General features: G+C 36.3%; 1 protein-coding gene across 4 annotated transcripts in view; it reads right to left on the bottom strand.

The window, feature by feature from the left end:
* Positions 1–13,928, bottom strand: part of SESTD1 (SEC14 and spectrin domain containing 1) — a 133,789-nt gene that overhangs the window by 8,902 nt on the left and 110,959 nt on the right. For all 4 annotated transcript variants that reach the window (XM_025849227.2, XM_073881826.1, XM_025849220.2 and 1 more), the window contains 7 exons: positions 12,866–13,060; positions 12,225–12,339; positions 10,625–10,784; positions 6,544–6,625; positions 5,585–5,707; positions 4,627–4,818; positions 1,084–1,205 (listed from right to left, as the gene is read on the bottom strand). In XM_025849227.2, the coding sequence (XP_025705012.1) occupies positions 1,084–1,205; positions 4,627–4,818; positions 5,585–5,707; positions 6,544–6,625; positions 10,625–10,784; positions 12,225–12,339; positions 12,866–13,060 (989 nt within the window). The remainder of the gene's footprint in view (positions 1–1,083; positions 1,206–4,626; positions 4,819–5,584; positions 5,708–6,543; positions 6,626–10,624; positions 10,785–12,224; positions 12,340–12,865; positions 13,061–13,928) is intronic.

Raw genomic sequence — 13,928 nt, 5'->3', positions numbered from 1 at the left:
TGAGCCGAAACGAAGAGTATGACACTCAACCAACTGAGCCACCCAGGCACCCCTGTGCCAGATTCGTTTTAAGTAATTTATATACATTTAGCTCATGTAATTCCCCTGCCCCTGTAACCTGAAAAGGTATGAATAATATGTCCCTATTTTTAGATGATGGAATTGAGGCACAAAAAGGCTGAGTGGCTTGCCCAAGGTGTTACAGCTAGTAAGTGGTGGAGTTGAGATTTAAACCCAAGAAATCTGATTCCAGAGTCCACAATCCTATCCATTACACTATACTACAGAGTAAGGATAGATGCATCCAATGATTGGTTTCTCTGTCATCTGAATTAAATATCCTCTGGATTACCTCTAAATTATTTTCACTGAGATTGAGATCCTCAGGGATGAAGCTCCTTCAGATTCATTTACTGGACCATTTATTTGCATGAGATTACTTCTTATTTTATTATTAACTTTTGAAATGGAAAGGAATGTGGGAATCAGGACCCCATCATTTTACAAATGAAGGAATTCAGACCCCATATAGCATAGAGAAAAGAGAATGCGTTCAGAGTTGGACCAACCTGAGACTGTATCCCAATTCTACTTAGAAGCTGTGAAATCCTGAGCACCTCACTTAATCTTTCTGAGCTTCAGGTTTCTACATCTGTAAATCAGGAATAATCATACTGGTCTAGCACTGTTTGGTCAAAAATAATGAGGTGAAGTGTTTAACTTGATGTCTGATATATTATAAGCTCACTAAACATTACACCCCAGCACTCCCCTTCCATGCCCCGGATGAAGCCCAGAGGCATCCTACTTCCTACCATCAGAGCCAAGGCTAGAACCCAGGATATCAACCTTCTACAACAAGCTGTCAAGAAGCACCATATTTGACAGCAGCAAGTACCAACTGCTACTGTTGCTAAGAGCTCAGTTTGTATTTCTTTTCATTACAAACCAATTTATTGTGGAACTGAAGATGTGAACCAAAGCTAATTTACTTGGCTTTTTAAAAAATATTTTCCTCTCTTGATGATTTCACTTTAAGACCTCACCAATAAAAAGACAAAATTATAAGAACATGTACCATACCCATCAGGATAAACTACAGGAACAGTTAATCTATCCAAAAGTGATTTCCCAACCGCTTCAATTTCATCAAATTGCTCCTCATCATTAATAGCTTCAGGCTCTTCTGGACAGTCTTGCAAAATCTGCAACAAATAAAATGGCAACATCAATCAAGAGATATAGAAAGGCAATCAAGTTCATGTGAATTCAGTAGATTAAAGGTATTTTTGTTTTGTTCTTAGCATCTCCATGTACACCATTGTACAAGACTGATTACTGGTGAAGTTGGCTCAAAAAACTCAAATAAAATGAAATACATAATCCTTACTAATAATATATAATTGGAGTACAAAAAGTCTATAGTGATTTCCAAGAAAAAAATAATACTAGACTACTATTCAGAAAGTAAGTTCAAACTGTGCTTAAGAAATATTCCTTCATTCATTATTTATTGTACTAAATGTTTATTTAGCAGCTTCGGATGTGACTGAGATACAGAATTTGACTTCAAACAGCTTACAGCTGTCAAAAATGAAAGAAAATATAAATCCAAAACAACACATACTCAGAGTACAAACACATAACTGATGGGATGACCTATATAGGCACTTTACAGTTATTTTAAAAACTGATCTGCTGACTTACCTGATGTAAACTGATAAGGTTATAATTCAAATACAGGAAGTTCTACAGTCCTTGATAAAATACTATTTTCCTTAACTATTACCATTTAAATTTAACAAGGGGAGGAGAGGAAGAAAGAAACTGCTATAATTCATAATAGCTATAAGTCTATAGGTATTGACCCACACTAGTCAATATAGTAGCAAGCCTAGTGAACACTTGAAAGGTGGCTAGTCCAAATTGAGATGTGCTATAAGTCCAAGATACACACTAGATTATAAGAAAAAAACTGCAAAATGTGGGGAAGGGAGAAGAAAAAGAAGTATTTATTTTTGCAACTATTTTTGCATTATACTTAATCTAATGTTTATTTCAGCATTACTCATAAATAACTATATAAAATTCTAGATTCAACTTAAATATTTTCCCAGTCATTATACTCTATAAGTTGCTTATAGTTATTATGATTATGCTTACCGGTATAAAACAAAACGCAATGAAGAAGAAAATAGTATCTGATAACAAAAAGCTTTACAAACGTTTGAGTAGTAAAGAACCTTAAATTGTGCTAATTATAAGCATGACAAAGGCCATGTAGCAGAAGAAAAAGGAACATTAATATTCTATGCAAAAAGGGGGCCTGGGTGGCTCAGTCGTTAAGCGTCTGCCTTCGGCTCAGGTCGTGGGATCGAGCCCCACATTGGGCTCCCCGCTCAGCGGGAAACCTGCTTCTCCCTCTCCCACTGCCCCTGCTTGTGTTCCCTCTCTCGCTGTCTCTCTGTCAAATAAATAAAATCTTTAAAAAAAAAAAAATTCTATGCAAAAAAACTCTCAACCATTTACATTCTTATATGGCCTCATAAAAAAGTCTAGATCTTAAAATCTCCTTGCAGATACATTTTAAGTTTTTACTTAAATTCCAGTTAACATACAGTTTAATTAGTTTCAGGTGTACAATACAGTGATTCATCACTGACATAGGCTCACAACAAGTGCCCTCCTTAATCCCATCACCTTTTAACCCATCGCCCACTCACCTCCCCTCTGATAACATCTCTGTTCTCTATAGTTAAGTCTGTTTCTTGGTTTGCCTCTCTTTTTCCCCTTTGCTCATTTGTTTTGTTTCTTAAATTCCACATGAGTAAAATCATATGGTATTTATCTTTCTCTGACTTATTTCACTTAGCATAATACCTTCTAGTTCCATACATGTGGTGGCCAAATGGCAAGATTTCATTTTTTTATAGCTGAATAATATTCCATTGTGTATATACCGCACATTTTTCTTCATCTATTCATCTATGGATGGACACTTGGGCTGCTTCCATAACTTGGGTTACTGTAGATAATGCTGTTATCAACATCAGGGTACATACGTCACTTTGAATTAGTATTTTTGTGTTCTTTGGATAAATCCCTTATAGTGGGATTGCTGGATTTAAGGGTAGTTCTATTTTTAACTTTTTGAGGAAACTCCATACTGTTTTCCGGAGTGGCCTTACATATACATTTTGAAAGCAGTATCTTAAAAAGTTATCAGTAGTGTTAGAAACTGGGCCAGTAGTCACCCTTGGACAGGAGGCAGGGGCAGCAGGAACAATGTGATTCAAAGAGGGTGGCAGAACTTCTGGGGTGCTGGTGATGTTCCGTTGTTCAAATAGTGCGCTGATTTCACAGGCATGCTCACGTTGTGAAAATTCATTGAAAAGACCGAATTCAACAAACATTTATGATCTGTACACTTTTCTGTGTTAATATACTTCAATAAAAACTTTCCATTAAAACAATCAGTAGGGGCACCCGGGTGGCTCAGTCAGTTAAGCATCTGCCTTCGGCTCAGGTCATGATCCCAGGGTCCTGGGATTGAGCCCCGAGTCGGGCTCCCTGCTCAGTGGGGAGTCTGCCTCTGCCCCTCCCCCTGCTTATGCATGCTCTCTCTCTAATAAATAAATAAAATCTTTTAAAAAAAATGAAACAATCAGTAGATAAGCAAGTTTAAACCATTTTATATGCTTTCACCTTCATCATTGTTATGCCTATTTTAAACCAACCAAAACACTGACCTATGGAGTTCAGTGACCAGCTCAGCAAGAGTTAACTATAAACACTTTCCAACAGAAGTACATTAGAACACTGCCCAATTCCTGAGATTCCTGGTCACATCTCTTCTGTTCTACAGACTAGGCTATATCACATTTACATCTTCAATTTCTCACATTTCATATTGTATTGAACATCCCCTACACAGAAACTTCCATTCTGAGAGATCAACACAAAGCTAACTACATAACAAAGCTCCTCTTCAGAGTGGAAATGTAAGGATTGGGTGCTATAAATTTTCCCTGTGCAGGGTTAAGAAAAGGGCTCTACTGAAAATTTGCCCAAATAACCCTACATACTACATTTTTGGTTTCCGGGACTAATTAATTCATTAAATAAATTCTAGAATAAATCTTTAAAGATAACACATGAAAAAAAGGTTTTATTTTCATCTTTATTCTCATTATTTTTAGCTGGGTAGTCTCTACTTTAAACCTTATAAAATTACAAAGTGCCCTTTTAAAAAATTTATGACAATTAGTTGCAGAAGCAAAATGTCCTTTCCTTGCATAATGGAAGTGATGGGAGTTGTGACACCCTAAAGATAGCTCATTCTGGGGGTCAGGTTTGGTAATAAGAGAAGCCCTATTGAGAGACAACTCTTAGATGATTTTAGATTTCTCCAACCATAGTAAGCCAGCACTGGTATGGATTATACTACCCGAGAATTTGATCTGAACTCTCTAAGACAATATATGATATCTAAACAAACTTTAAACAATGGGATTAATATAAGTTGGAAAAAAACACAGGCTAATCACATAATTATAATCTTAAAATTAATACATTTTAAACATACACAATAAATACTACTGAGACTACACTTTTAAAAAAGCGAACCTTTTCAGCATTTGAGTGAAATGCAATAGCCATTTCCAGCCTATGCACTCTCTCTTCAGATGCTATTGTAAATTGTTTCCATACTCTGTTCAGTCGAGGAAGTGTGTCTCCAGATGACCGAGATGTGCAGCGCAGAGACTGACACAACACAACTGTGGCCTGTAGCAACTGTCTTCCATAGTCATAAGTGCTCTAAAAAAAAAAGTAAACATGAAATTATAGTAAAAGAATTCTGAAAAGAGAGACGGGAAAGTGTGCAGGAAGGATTGTGATTGCAAATAAGTAACACTACTGGAAATCAATACTGAATGACTCCACTGGCACTTACTACTACAAATTAACTGCTGGCATAAAAAAGGATGGGGAAGCAATACTTTGAATTTTTTCTTTCTTATTAGGCTTTGCTCTCTTCTTTTTTTCCCCATCTCATTCTTGTCAATTTCACAGGCCAAAAAGAATCTCTGATCATTCATTAGCCAAAACAAATGGGTGAAGATGGGCTCTTTATAGGTCACTTTTTATCCCATACAGGAAACCACAATTGTTCACTGAGAACTCAATTATTAGGGAAAATAAATTATGATACTTTTCACACACACACAAAATCTGTACTGTTAAACTAACACTGGTGAGATACACAAACTGGGGTTTCTACTATACTGATATTAACATAATTCTTATTAACTTTCGTGAATTAACAGTTGGATTGCCTAAAAAATGGCATAATATAAAACATAAATTAGAGGGAGCATACAGAACCTGTATTCAGGGAAACATAAACCCTCTCAAGTTTATGCAGGCTACTTTGATGCACCAGCTGACATTTTCTTAGTTCTGTGATATTTCTGGAATAACATAACTAACCTTCTTGGACTTGGAGGGTTAAGTTACATTATAATCATGCAGAAAGCTATTCAAACACTGAGCTTGTAGAAAAGGAAGATAACCAGTTCTGCACCTGTGCAACATCAACAAATTTTCTATGCTTTTCCAGTAAAACTTTCGTTTCCTGAGCATCATCACCCAATCTGATGTGGGTCTTAAGCAGGGCATCCAGAAGTTCACTTAGCCATTCTACTGCCTAAATAAAAATAGAGAACAGTGAAGCTGGATCCATAACTCTTCTTATATCAAAACACCATATTTATAAAAAGAAAAATTACTACCATATGATTAATCTATTAGTTATAACCTAAGTTCTTAATAGCTTATTTCATTTAATGAAAGCTATATGAATTAATGACTTTTCCTCCCCCTCAAAATTTTTAAGATCTAAGGACAAGATATATTAAAGAGGACTTTTTTAAAATTAATAGCACATGATTTATATTAATAGATCAAGTATTCTCCTTAATGTCCAAGCACTGAGTATTATAGAAAATCACTGAAATCTACCTCTGAAACTAATAATACACTATATGTTAATTAACTGAATTTAAATAAAAAAAAAGATCATGTGTTTATATAATATGGATCTTAGTGGAATCTAATTACAGATTTATGTTACTATTTAAAATCATAAAGTTCCTCTAGGTCAAGCTGAAATGATGTTCTCTGATGCTAACTACACAAAGACAGCATATGGCTCATCTAGTTGAAAAACCCTCTTGCAAGTTAAAAAAGCAATGTGCTATACCAGCCTTAATCCTAGCATGTATAATATATGTAATGTAAATAATAAATAATCCCAATTTCTCATTCAACAGAGGATTTCATTGAGAAGGTAAGTCAAATGAGACCAGTAAAATAACTGGAAGTAAAAAAACACTTTATTATTTTAATAAGGTAACCTAGAATTTGACTTAATCCATTTACTTTCTAAGAACCATGAAAAGTACACTTTTTTTTTTTTACAGTTAGGTGAAATCAATCTTTTAAGAGAAGACAACTACATCATGTGCCTGATTGATCTTTTACCTGGGCAGCATCTTCTTCACATTTAAACAACTGTACCATCTGAAGCATCTTTAACCTTCGCACATCTACCATGTCTTCACATCTAATAAACCCAAACATAAAGGTAGAACATCATTTCAGTTTCATTAATAACTATTTTAACATCATCTGGCACACATGTTTTGTAGTATATTAAAATACTTAATCCTATATACCATGGAGACTTCAACTACTTTGTATTGATTTGTAAGAATTTTAAGGATATCTATGTTACATCAAAATACTTCAAAACTTCAAAATACCTGAAAGACACCTAACTACAAACCCTCTTGAGGACAGAATGGATTCTGGGAAATACTGAAGCAAAGCATGAAGTAGTACACTAAAACCCAAAGAAATCTCTGTTGCCAGTTAGCATTAAACAAGCTTCGAAGATAAACATACAAAGTTTCTCAAATACTCATTTTGAGGATGATGCTCCAAGGAAATAAAACAAAAAAAGTTATGAGGAAGGATACTATATAATTAAAGGGTCTATCCAACAAGAAGATCTAACAATCCTAAGTATTTATGCTCCTAATTTGGGAGAAGCCAATTATATAAACCAATAACAAAATTAAAGAAACACATAGATAATAATACAATAATAGCAGGGGATTTCAACAGTCCACTCACTGCAATGGACAGATCATCTAAACAGAAGATCAACAAGGAAACAAGGGCTTTGAATGACACACTGGACCAGATGGACTTAAAAGATATATTCAGAGCATTCCATCCTAAAGCAACAGAATATACATTCTTCTCGAGTGCACATGGAACATTCCCCAGAACAGATCACATACTGGGTCACCAATCAGGTCTCAAATGGTACCAAGACTGGGGTTATTCCCTGCATATTTTCAGACCACAATGCTTTGAAACTTGAACTTAGTTACAAGAGGAAATTTAGAAAGAACTCAAATACATGGAGGTTAAAAAGCATTCTATTAAAGAATGAATGTGTCAATCAGGAAATTAAAGAATTCAAAAAATTCATGGAAACAAATGAAAATAAAAACACAACTGTTTAAAACCTTTGGAATGCAGCAAAGGTGGTCCTGAGAGAGAAATATATAGTAATACAAGCCTTTCTCAAGAAACAAGAAAGGACTCAAATATACAACCTAACTTTATACCTAAAGAGCTAGAGAAAGAACAGCAAATAAAACCTAAACCCAACAGGAGAAGAGACTTATCAAAAAGAAAAAAGACCCAAATGAATAAAATCATGAATGAAAGAAGAGAGACCACACCAACACCAAAGAAATACAATTATAAGAACATATATGCCAACAAATTAGGAAATCTCGAAGAAATGGATGCATTCCTAGAAACGTATAATAAACTACCAAAACTGAAACAGGAAGAAATAGAAAACCTGAACACACCCATAACCAGCAAGGAAATTGAAGCAGTAATCAAAAATCTCCCAACAAACAAGAGTCCAGAGCTGGATGGCTTTCCAGGGGAATTCTACCAAACATTTAAAGAAGAATGCCTATTCTTCTGAAGCTATTTCAAAAAATAGAAATGGAAGGAAAACTTCCAAACTCTTTCTATGAGGCCAGCATTACCTTGATCCCCAAACCAAAGACCCCACCGAAAAGGAGAATTACAGACTAATATCCCTGATGAACATGGATGCCAAAATTCTCACCAAGATACCAGCCAGTAGGATCCAAATGTACATTAAAAGGATCATTCCGGGGCACCTGGGTGGCTCAGTCAGTTAAGCGTCTGCCTTTGGCTCAGATCATGATCCCAAGGTCCTGGGATTGAGCCCCTCATTGGGCTCCCTGCTCAGTGGGGAGTCTACCTCTCCCTCTCCATCTGCCTATCCCCCAGCTCATGCTCACTTGCTCTCTCTCAAAAATAAATAAATAAAATCTTTTAAAAAAATTAAAATAAAAGGATCATTCACCACAACCAAGTGGGATTTATTCCTGAGCTGCAAGGGTGGCTCAACATCCACAATCAATCAACGTGATACAATACATTAATAAAAAAAAAGGATAAGAACCAGATGATCCTCTCAATAGATGCAGAAAAAGCATTTGACAGAGTACAGCATCCTTTCTTGATTAAAACTCTTCACAGTGTAGGGATAGAGGGAACACACTTCAATATTATAAAAGCCATATATGAAAAACCCATAGTGAATATCACCCTAAATGGGAAAAAACTGAGAGCTTTTCCCCTAAGGTCAGGAACACAGCTGGGATGTCCGCTCTCACCACTGTTGTTCAACACAGTACTAGAAGTCCTAGCCTCAGCAATCAGACAACAAAAAGAAATAAAAGGCATCCAAACTGGCAAAGAAGAAGTCAAACTCTCACTTTTTTTTTTTTAAAGATTTTATTTATTTATTTGACAGAGAGAGACATAGCAAGAGCAGGAACACAAGCAGGGGGAGTGGGAGAGGGAGAAGCAGGCTTCCTGCTGAGCAGGGAGCCTGATGTGGGACTCGATCCCAGGACCCTGGGATCACGACCTGAGCCGAAGGCAGACACTTAACGACTGAGCCACCCAGGCGCCCTCAAACTCTCACTCTTTGCAGATGACAGATACTCTATGTGGAAAACCTAAAAGACTCCACCCCCAAATTGCTAGAACTCATATAGGAATTCAGCAAAGTGGCAGGATATAAAACCAATGCACAGAAATCAGCTGCATTTCTATATACTAACAATGAGACAGAAGAAAGAGAAAATAAGGAGTCAATCCCATTTACAATTGCACCAAAAACCATAAGACACCCAGGAATAAACCTAACCAAAGAGGCAAAGGGTCTGTTTCTCTTGAAAGAAACTGAGGAAGACACAAAGAAATGGAAAAACATCCCATGTTCATAGATTGTAAGAACAGATTGTTAAAATGTCTATGCTACCTAGAGCAATCTATACATTCAAAGCAATCCCTATCAAAATACCATCAACATTTTTCACAGAGCTGGAACAAATAATCCTAAAATTTGTATGGAACAGAAAAGACCCCAAACAGCCAAAGGGTGTTGAAGAACACCAAAGGTGGTGGCATCACAATTCCAGACTTCAACCTCTATTAGTATAAATAGTATGAGTGTAGATTAGACCTTCAAATGACTTAGCTGTCAGAAAGGAGAATTCTAGGGCTAGAAGACAGAGGGTTGAAGAGGAAAGTATATGCATGTGTGTAATTTTTTTTTAAATGAGAGACTTAAGCATTTAAATGAGAGGCAGAGATCAGAGTAGAGAATGAGAGTAGACAGGGAAGACATGAGGGTAAACTTGGCTTATTAAGAACAGAGCTATAGCATCCTTTGTGATTAGAATAAAATAATGAAATGGGTTAAGTTTGCATGTGAGGCTGAAGGAATTTCTGCCTAATGAGTATTTTCTCTGTGACGTAGAGATAGTTTGTGAGGTTTTGTTGATACCTTAAAATTCCTAAGTGTGCAAAAATTTCATACAACCATGCTACATTGTATATACTTTCATATATTAATTTAATCCTTTACTTTGTAATGCTCTCTCAGTTGCTACTGCAAATTGAATTTTCAAAGAATCCTTTAAATTCCTGCCTCTATACAAAATAAAACTAAATAGCCTCTTACCCAGAGTCTATTGTCTAATCCTTTCAGAGCAAAGATGAGTACAAAGAATGTGTGACAATTTGTGAGTCAGAAGTTTAGATGAAGAAACTGATCTATGTAGATGACACATTTAATAGCAACTCTAAACCAAATGAAAATGGAAAGGCAAAATTCTCCAAAAAGGAGAAAAAGCGTTTTCTTAAAAGATGAAAGAGTCATAGGCTATACTGGAGACATGGAATGCAAAGTACTTGGGTGCAACTGAAATTTTACCACTGAATTAAAATTAAAAAGGGGAGAAGTATTAGTTGAACAAATTGTCATTATTTGTTAGTACAATTATATACAATAATTACATTCACCAAAACCTACTACATGCCTACTATATTAACAGGTTACAACTTCTATTTTGTATGGAAAACAAATTATATCACTTCTCATTTTATTATGTTACTTTAGCAAAAATTAACATTAACAGTCAAACTTTGCCTTTGTTTCCTAAGCTGCATATCTTCCATCACTCCTTGTATGTGGTCCACATTTTCTTTATTTTCAATGGTTACATCCTTTCCATAGGCCCAGGATGCCTGATTGGAGATCTGATCCAGAAGTCCTTGACCTTTTTCACGCAAACCTTGTAATCCTACATCTAAAACAAAAGTTCCTAGATTTAATCTCTAAAACAAAGGAGGTGCTTTCCCTCCCTCAAGTAAATCCTCTCAGCAGATATTGTACTTGGATTCCAAGCATCACAGCTTTGTACATTAAACTATCTTGGGATGGGGTTCTCTGAACACTTCAAGCAATAAACCCCTTTATATGTGGTTTAAATTGAGCTCCCTTCTCAAGCCAAATTCTGCCTAAAGAGAATTTCCAAAAGGTTAATTTCCATTGATGGTAATTATTTTTGAAAACTGAAAGCAGGAAGAAAGTGTGAAAATTTCTATTTTGGTTACTAATATTTTTCAATTTGTTTCCTTTGTGCTTTTATGTAGTCCAATTTTTAGAACAAGGCAAATATTTTGTTAAAAATAACGTATAAGAGTTACAAAACTTCAAAGCATTCAAGCAATGCATTATCACTGAAAAAGGATGCTGAATATTTTGATTCAGGCATCTTCCAGCTTACACCTAATGAAAAGCAATATTTAGGATAGATTTATAGTATTCCAAACCAGACAAGCACACAGGAATTCTTCTTTTCTTTTTTAAAGGAGAAGTATGGCTCTAGAAAACTTCTGATGCTTTGAAATAAATTGCATTTGGCAAATTAATTACAAGATACATATTATGCCTATGTGTTAAAATAACAAAGGCTGCTAACAAGTAAAATACCTATACAAACATGATTTTTCAAATTCCCTCAAATCCTTTTCAATAATTAATTAATCTGGTTCAATCACATGTCACCACTTTCTACTAAAACTGTCTTAGGTTTCTGCTTCCTCGCCTCCATTCCCCTTTGCCCTCCTATCCTACCCGGAACAACCCTCCATTCCCATTTGTACATCCACTATCTCCTCTCCAGTCATGACCTAAGGAAATTCACTGTATTTCCTTCCTACTGTAGTAAAATGTAAAAGGCCTTGGTGTCAAGTGAAATGGGATCATCCTCCCCTTGGGAGAGTAGGTAACCTTGGCAATATTCCCAATATGGAGAAACAAATGCACAGAACCAAACCGACTATTTATTCACAAGGTTAGGATATAGCAACAACAAAAATCATTGCATAAAACACAGTTTGGGGCATACAGGATTTATCACAGAACACTTCACAGCTAATTACACCTTATGCATGCACTACAAATAACTGTTCAGAGTATATGCAAGACATAGCACCTGTAGATATAGCTGGATGAAGAAGAAAGGCTAAAGGCCCAATGAAGGAAGGGTGACTGATCATCAATGAAAAATAAAAATTTTAGCACGTATTACACCCTTCAAGGGAATAAAACCTATTTTATACTAATTTTTCCTGTGTTTCCTATAAATAATTATAATTAGTTCAGTATAAGTTGACTTGTCTAACAGTAATGATATTTCTAAAAAAAGAACCCTTATGTTTCAGCATTTTTAAAATCTGCTTACCAACACTTTTCAGCTTCTCTTCAAGCAGTTTTAAAGTCTGCTGAATCGATGCTCCATCAGCTGGTGCTACATCTACGCACAACATCCCTAATAAGCCATCCAACTGCTGAGACAACTAAAGCAGAGGGACACCAAAGAGATAACCCTGATGTAATCAGCATCTAAAGTGTTTAATGATTAATGAGGTTTATATCTAATGAGGTTATCACAATTACACTTGAAAAAGACTATGCTGTTAAAAGACAAGGACTAATAATTAGAATACATGTTATCTGAAAAGACAGAACAAACAGATGCATGCACCAGGAAAACAAAGATTTACATCCAGGTCAGCAGAATATAAGAAAGTACTGAAACTTCCATTTCAATCTATGTTATAAAGCATAAACAGAGAAACAATCAAAATGAAATACATCTACTAGGTTGGAACACTATTTAGACAAAAAAGGTTTAGTTGCATGCAAAATGACTTAAAAATGAAAATTAAAAAAAAAATCAAAGACTTTTATCATCTCCCCACGAGTAAATTATTTTATTGTTCCAGAAAAATAATTAGGAGACATGCAAACCTGCAAAAATTATGTGCAGATAAGTGTTCAGATCATTTGAAGAACAGAAAAGCAATCAGAGTAGACACTTACATCTTGGGCAACACCATGAAATTCAAGAGCTGCTTGTAAGAGATTCTGCCTAAATTCCAGCTGACTGGCCTGTCGATAGCAAACATCACTAAGTTGTTGCTGCAGTGACTTCAGTTCTACAAGATCTTCCTCATCCCCAGCATTTAAGAGCGCTGCAATTTGCTGGTTAAGTTCCACATACACTGCAAACCATTCCTGTAACAGACATGTTGTAAATTAAGGATCAATTGGCTGAATTTTATAATTCCTCCAGATAAACTAAGTAACATATATGGTAATTTTGTAAGGCAAAATTACTTAGAAGTGAGGATGAGAAGTCCCCAACCCCCAAATCCTTGCACATGACCCCCAGAACTCACTCTTGTCAACGTCAATATCTATTGTGTATAGCTTCATCCTGGTCTCGAAATGTTTCCTTTCCTTTCTTGTTCTACCTGAAACCTGTCCGTCCTCAGAGAAAATTATTACCAGACCATTTCTTCTCCCTTTCTCTCAAGACCCACATCTCCTTTAAAGTGCATGCTGCCGGATGACATCCTTCCAAGCCTTTCCCATTAAGCACCCTCTTCCGGGGAGTTTGACAAAGGTCACGGCCCTCCTCTTTGGGCCAGCCTCCCCACCGACCCCCACCATGTACACACCCACACAGCACTCCTAACTCTGCCCGATTCCCTCTCTCACTTGCAACCATCCTGTCCCCACCCTATCTCAGCTACCTACTCCAACACACGTAAATTCTTGTCATAATCATGTATTACCATACAGCTCCCAAATCTTTAAGAATCTCATTCTCCAGCCCCCAGCGACTGACTCTCTCATTCACACCCTTTAGGACACTCACCACTCCTCCAACCCTATGAGACTGCCCAATCCACTGACCTGCTGCTTCACAGTGCAGCACTGAAGAGTCTCACGCCCTCACTTCTCTCTTTGGTCAGAGCTATAATCACCTCTGAGAGCACAACCCATGCTCATGCCCTGCTCTCTTCCTTCCATCCAATCCACCTATCAAGACCCCAGACCTAGTTTCTCTGCCTACTGTATACCTACACCAGAGAAGCAA

The sequence above is a fragment of the Callorhinus ursinus genome, unplaced genomic scaffold (assembly GCF_003265705.2).
Source record: "Callorhinus ursinus isolate GAN/ISIS: 27379988/994484 unplaced genomic scaffold, GSC_fseal_2.0 scaffold2, whole genome shotgun sequence".
Lineage (NCBI taxonomy): Eukaryota > Metazoa > Chordata > Mammalia > Carnivora > Otariidae > Callorhinus > Callorhinus ursinus.
The sequence above is the reverse complement of the archived record's forward strand: the minus strand, read 5'-3'. Positions and strand labels throughout refer to the sequence as shown.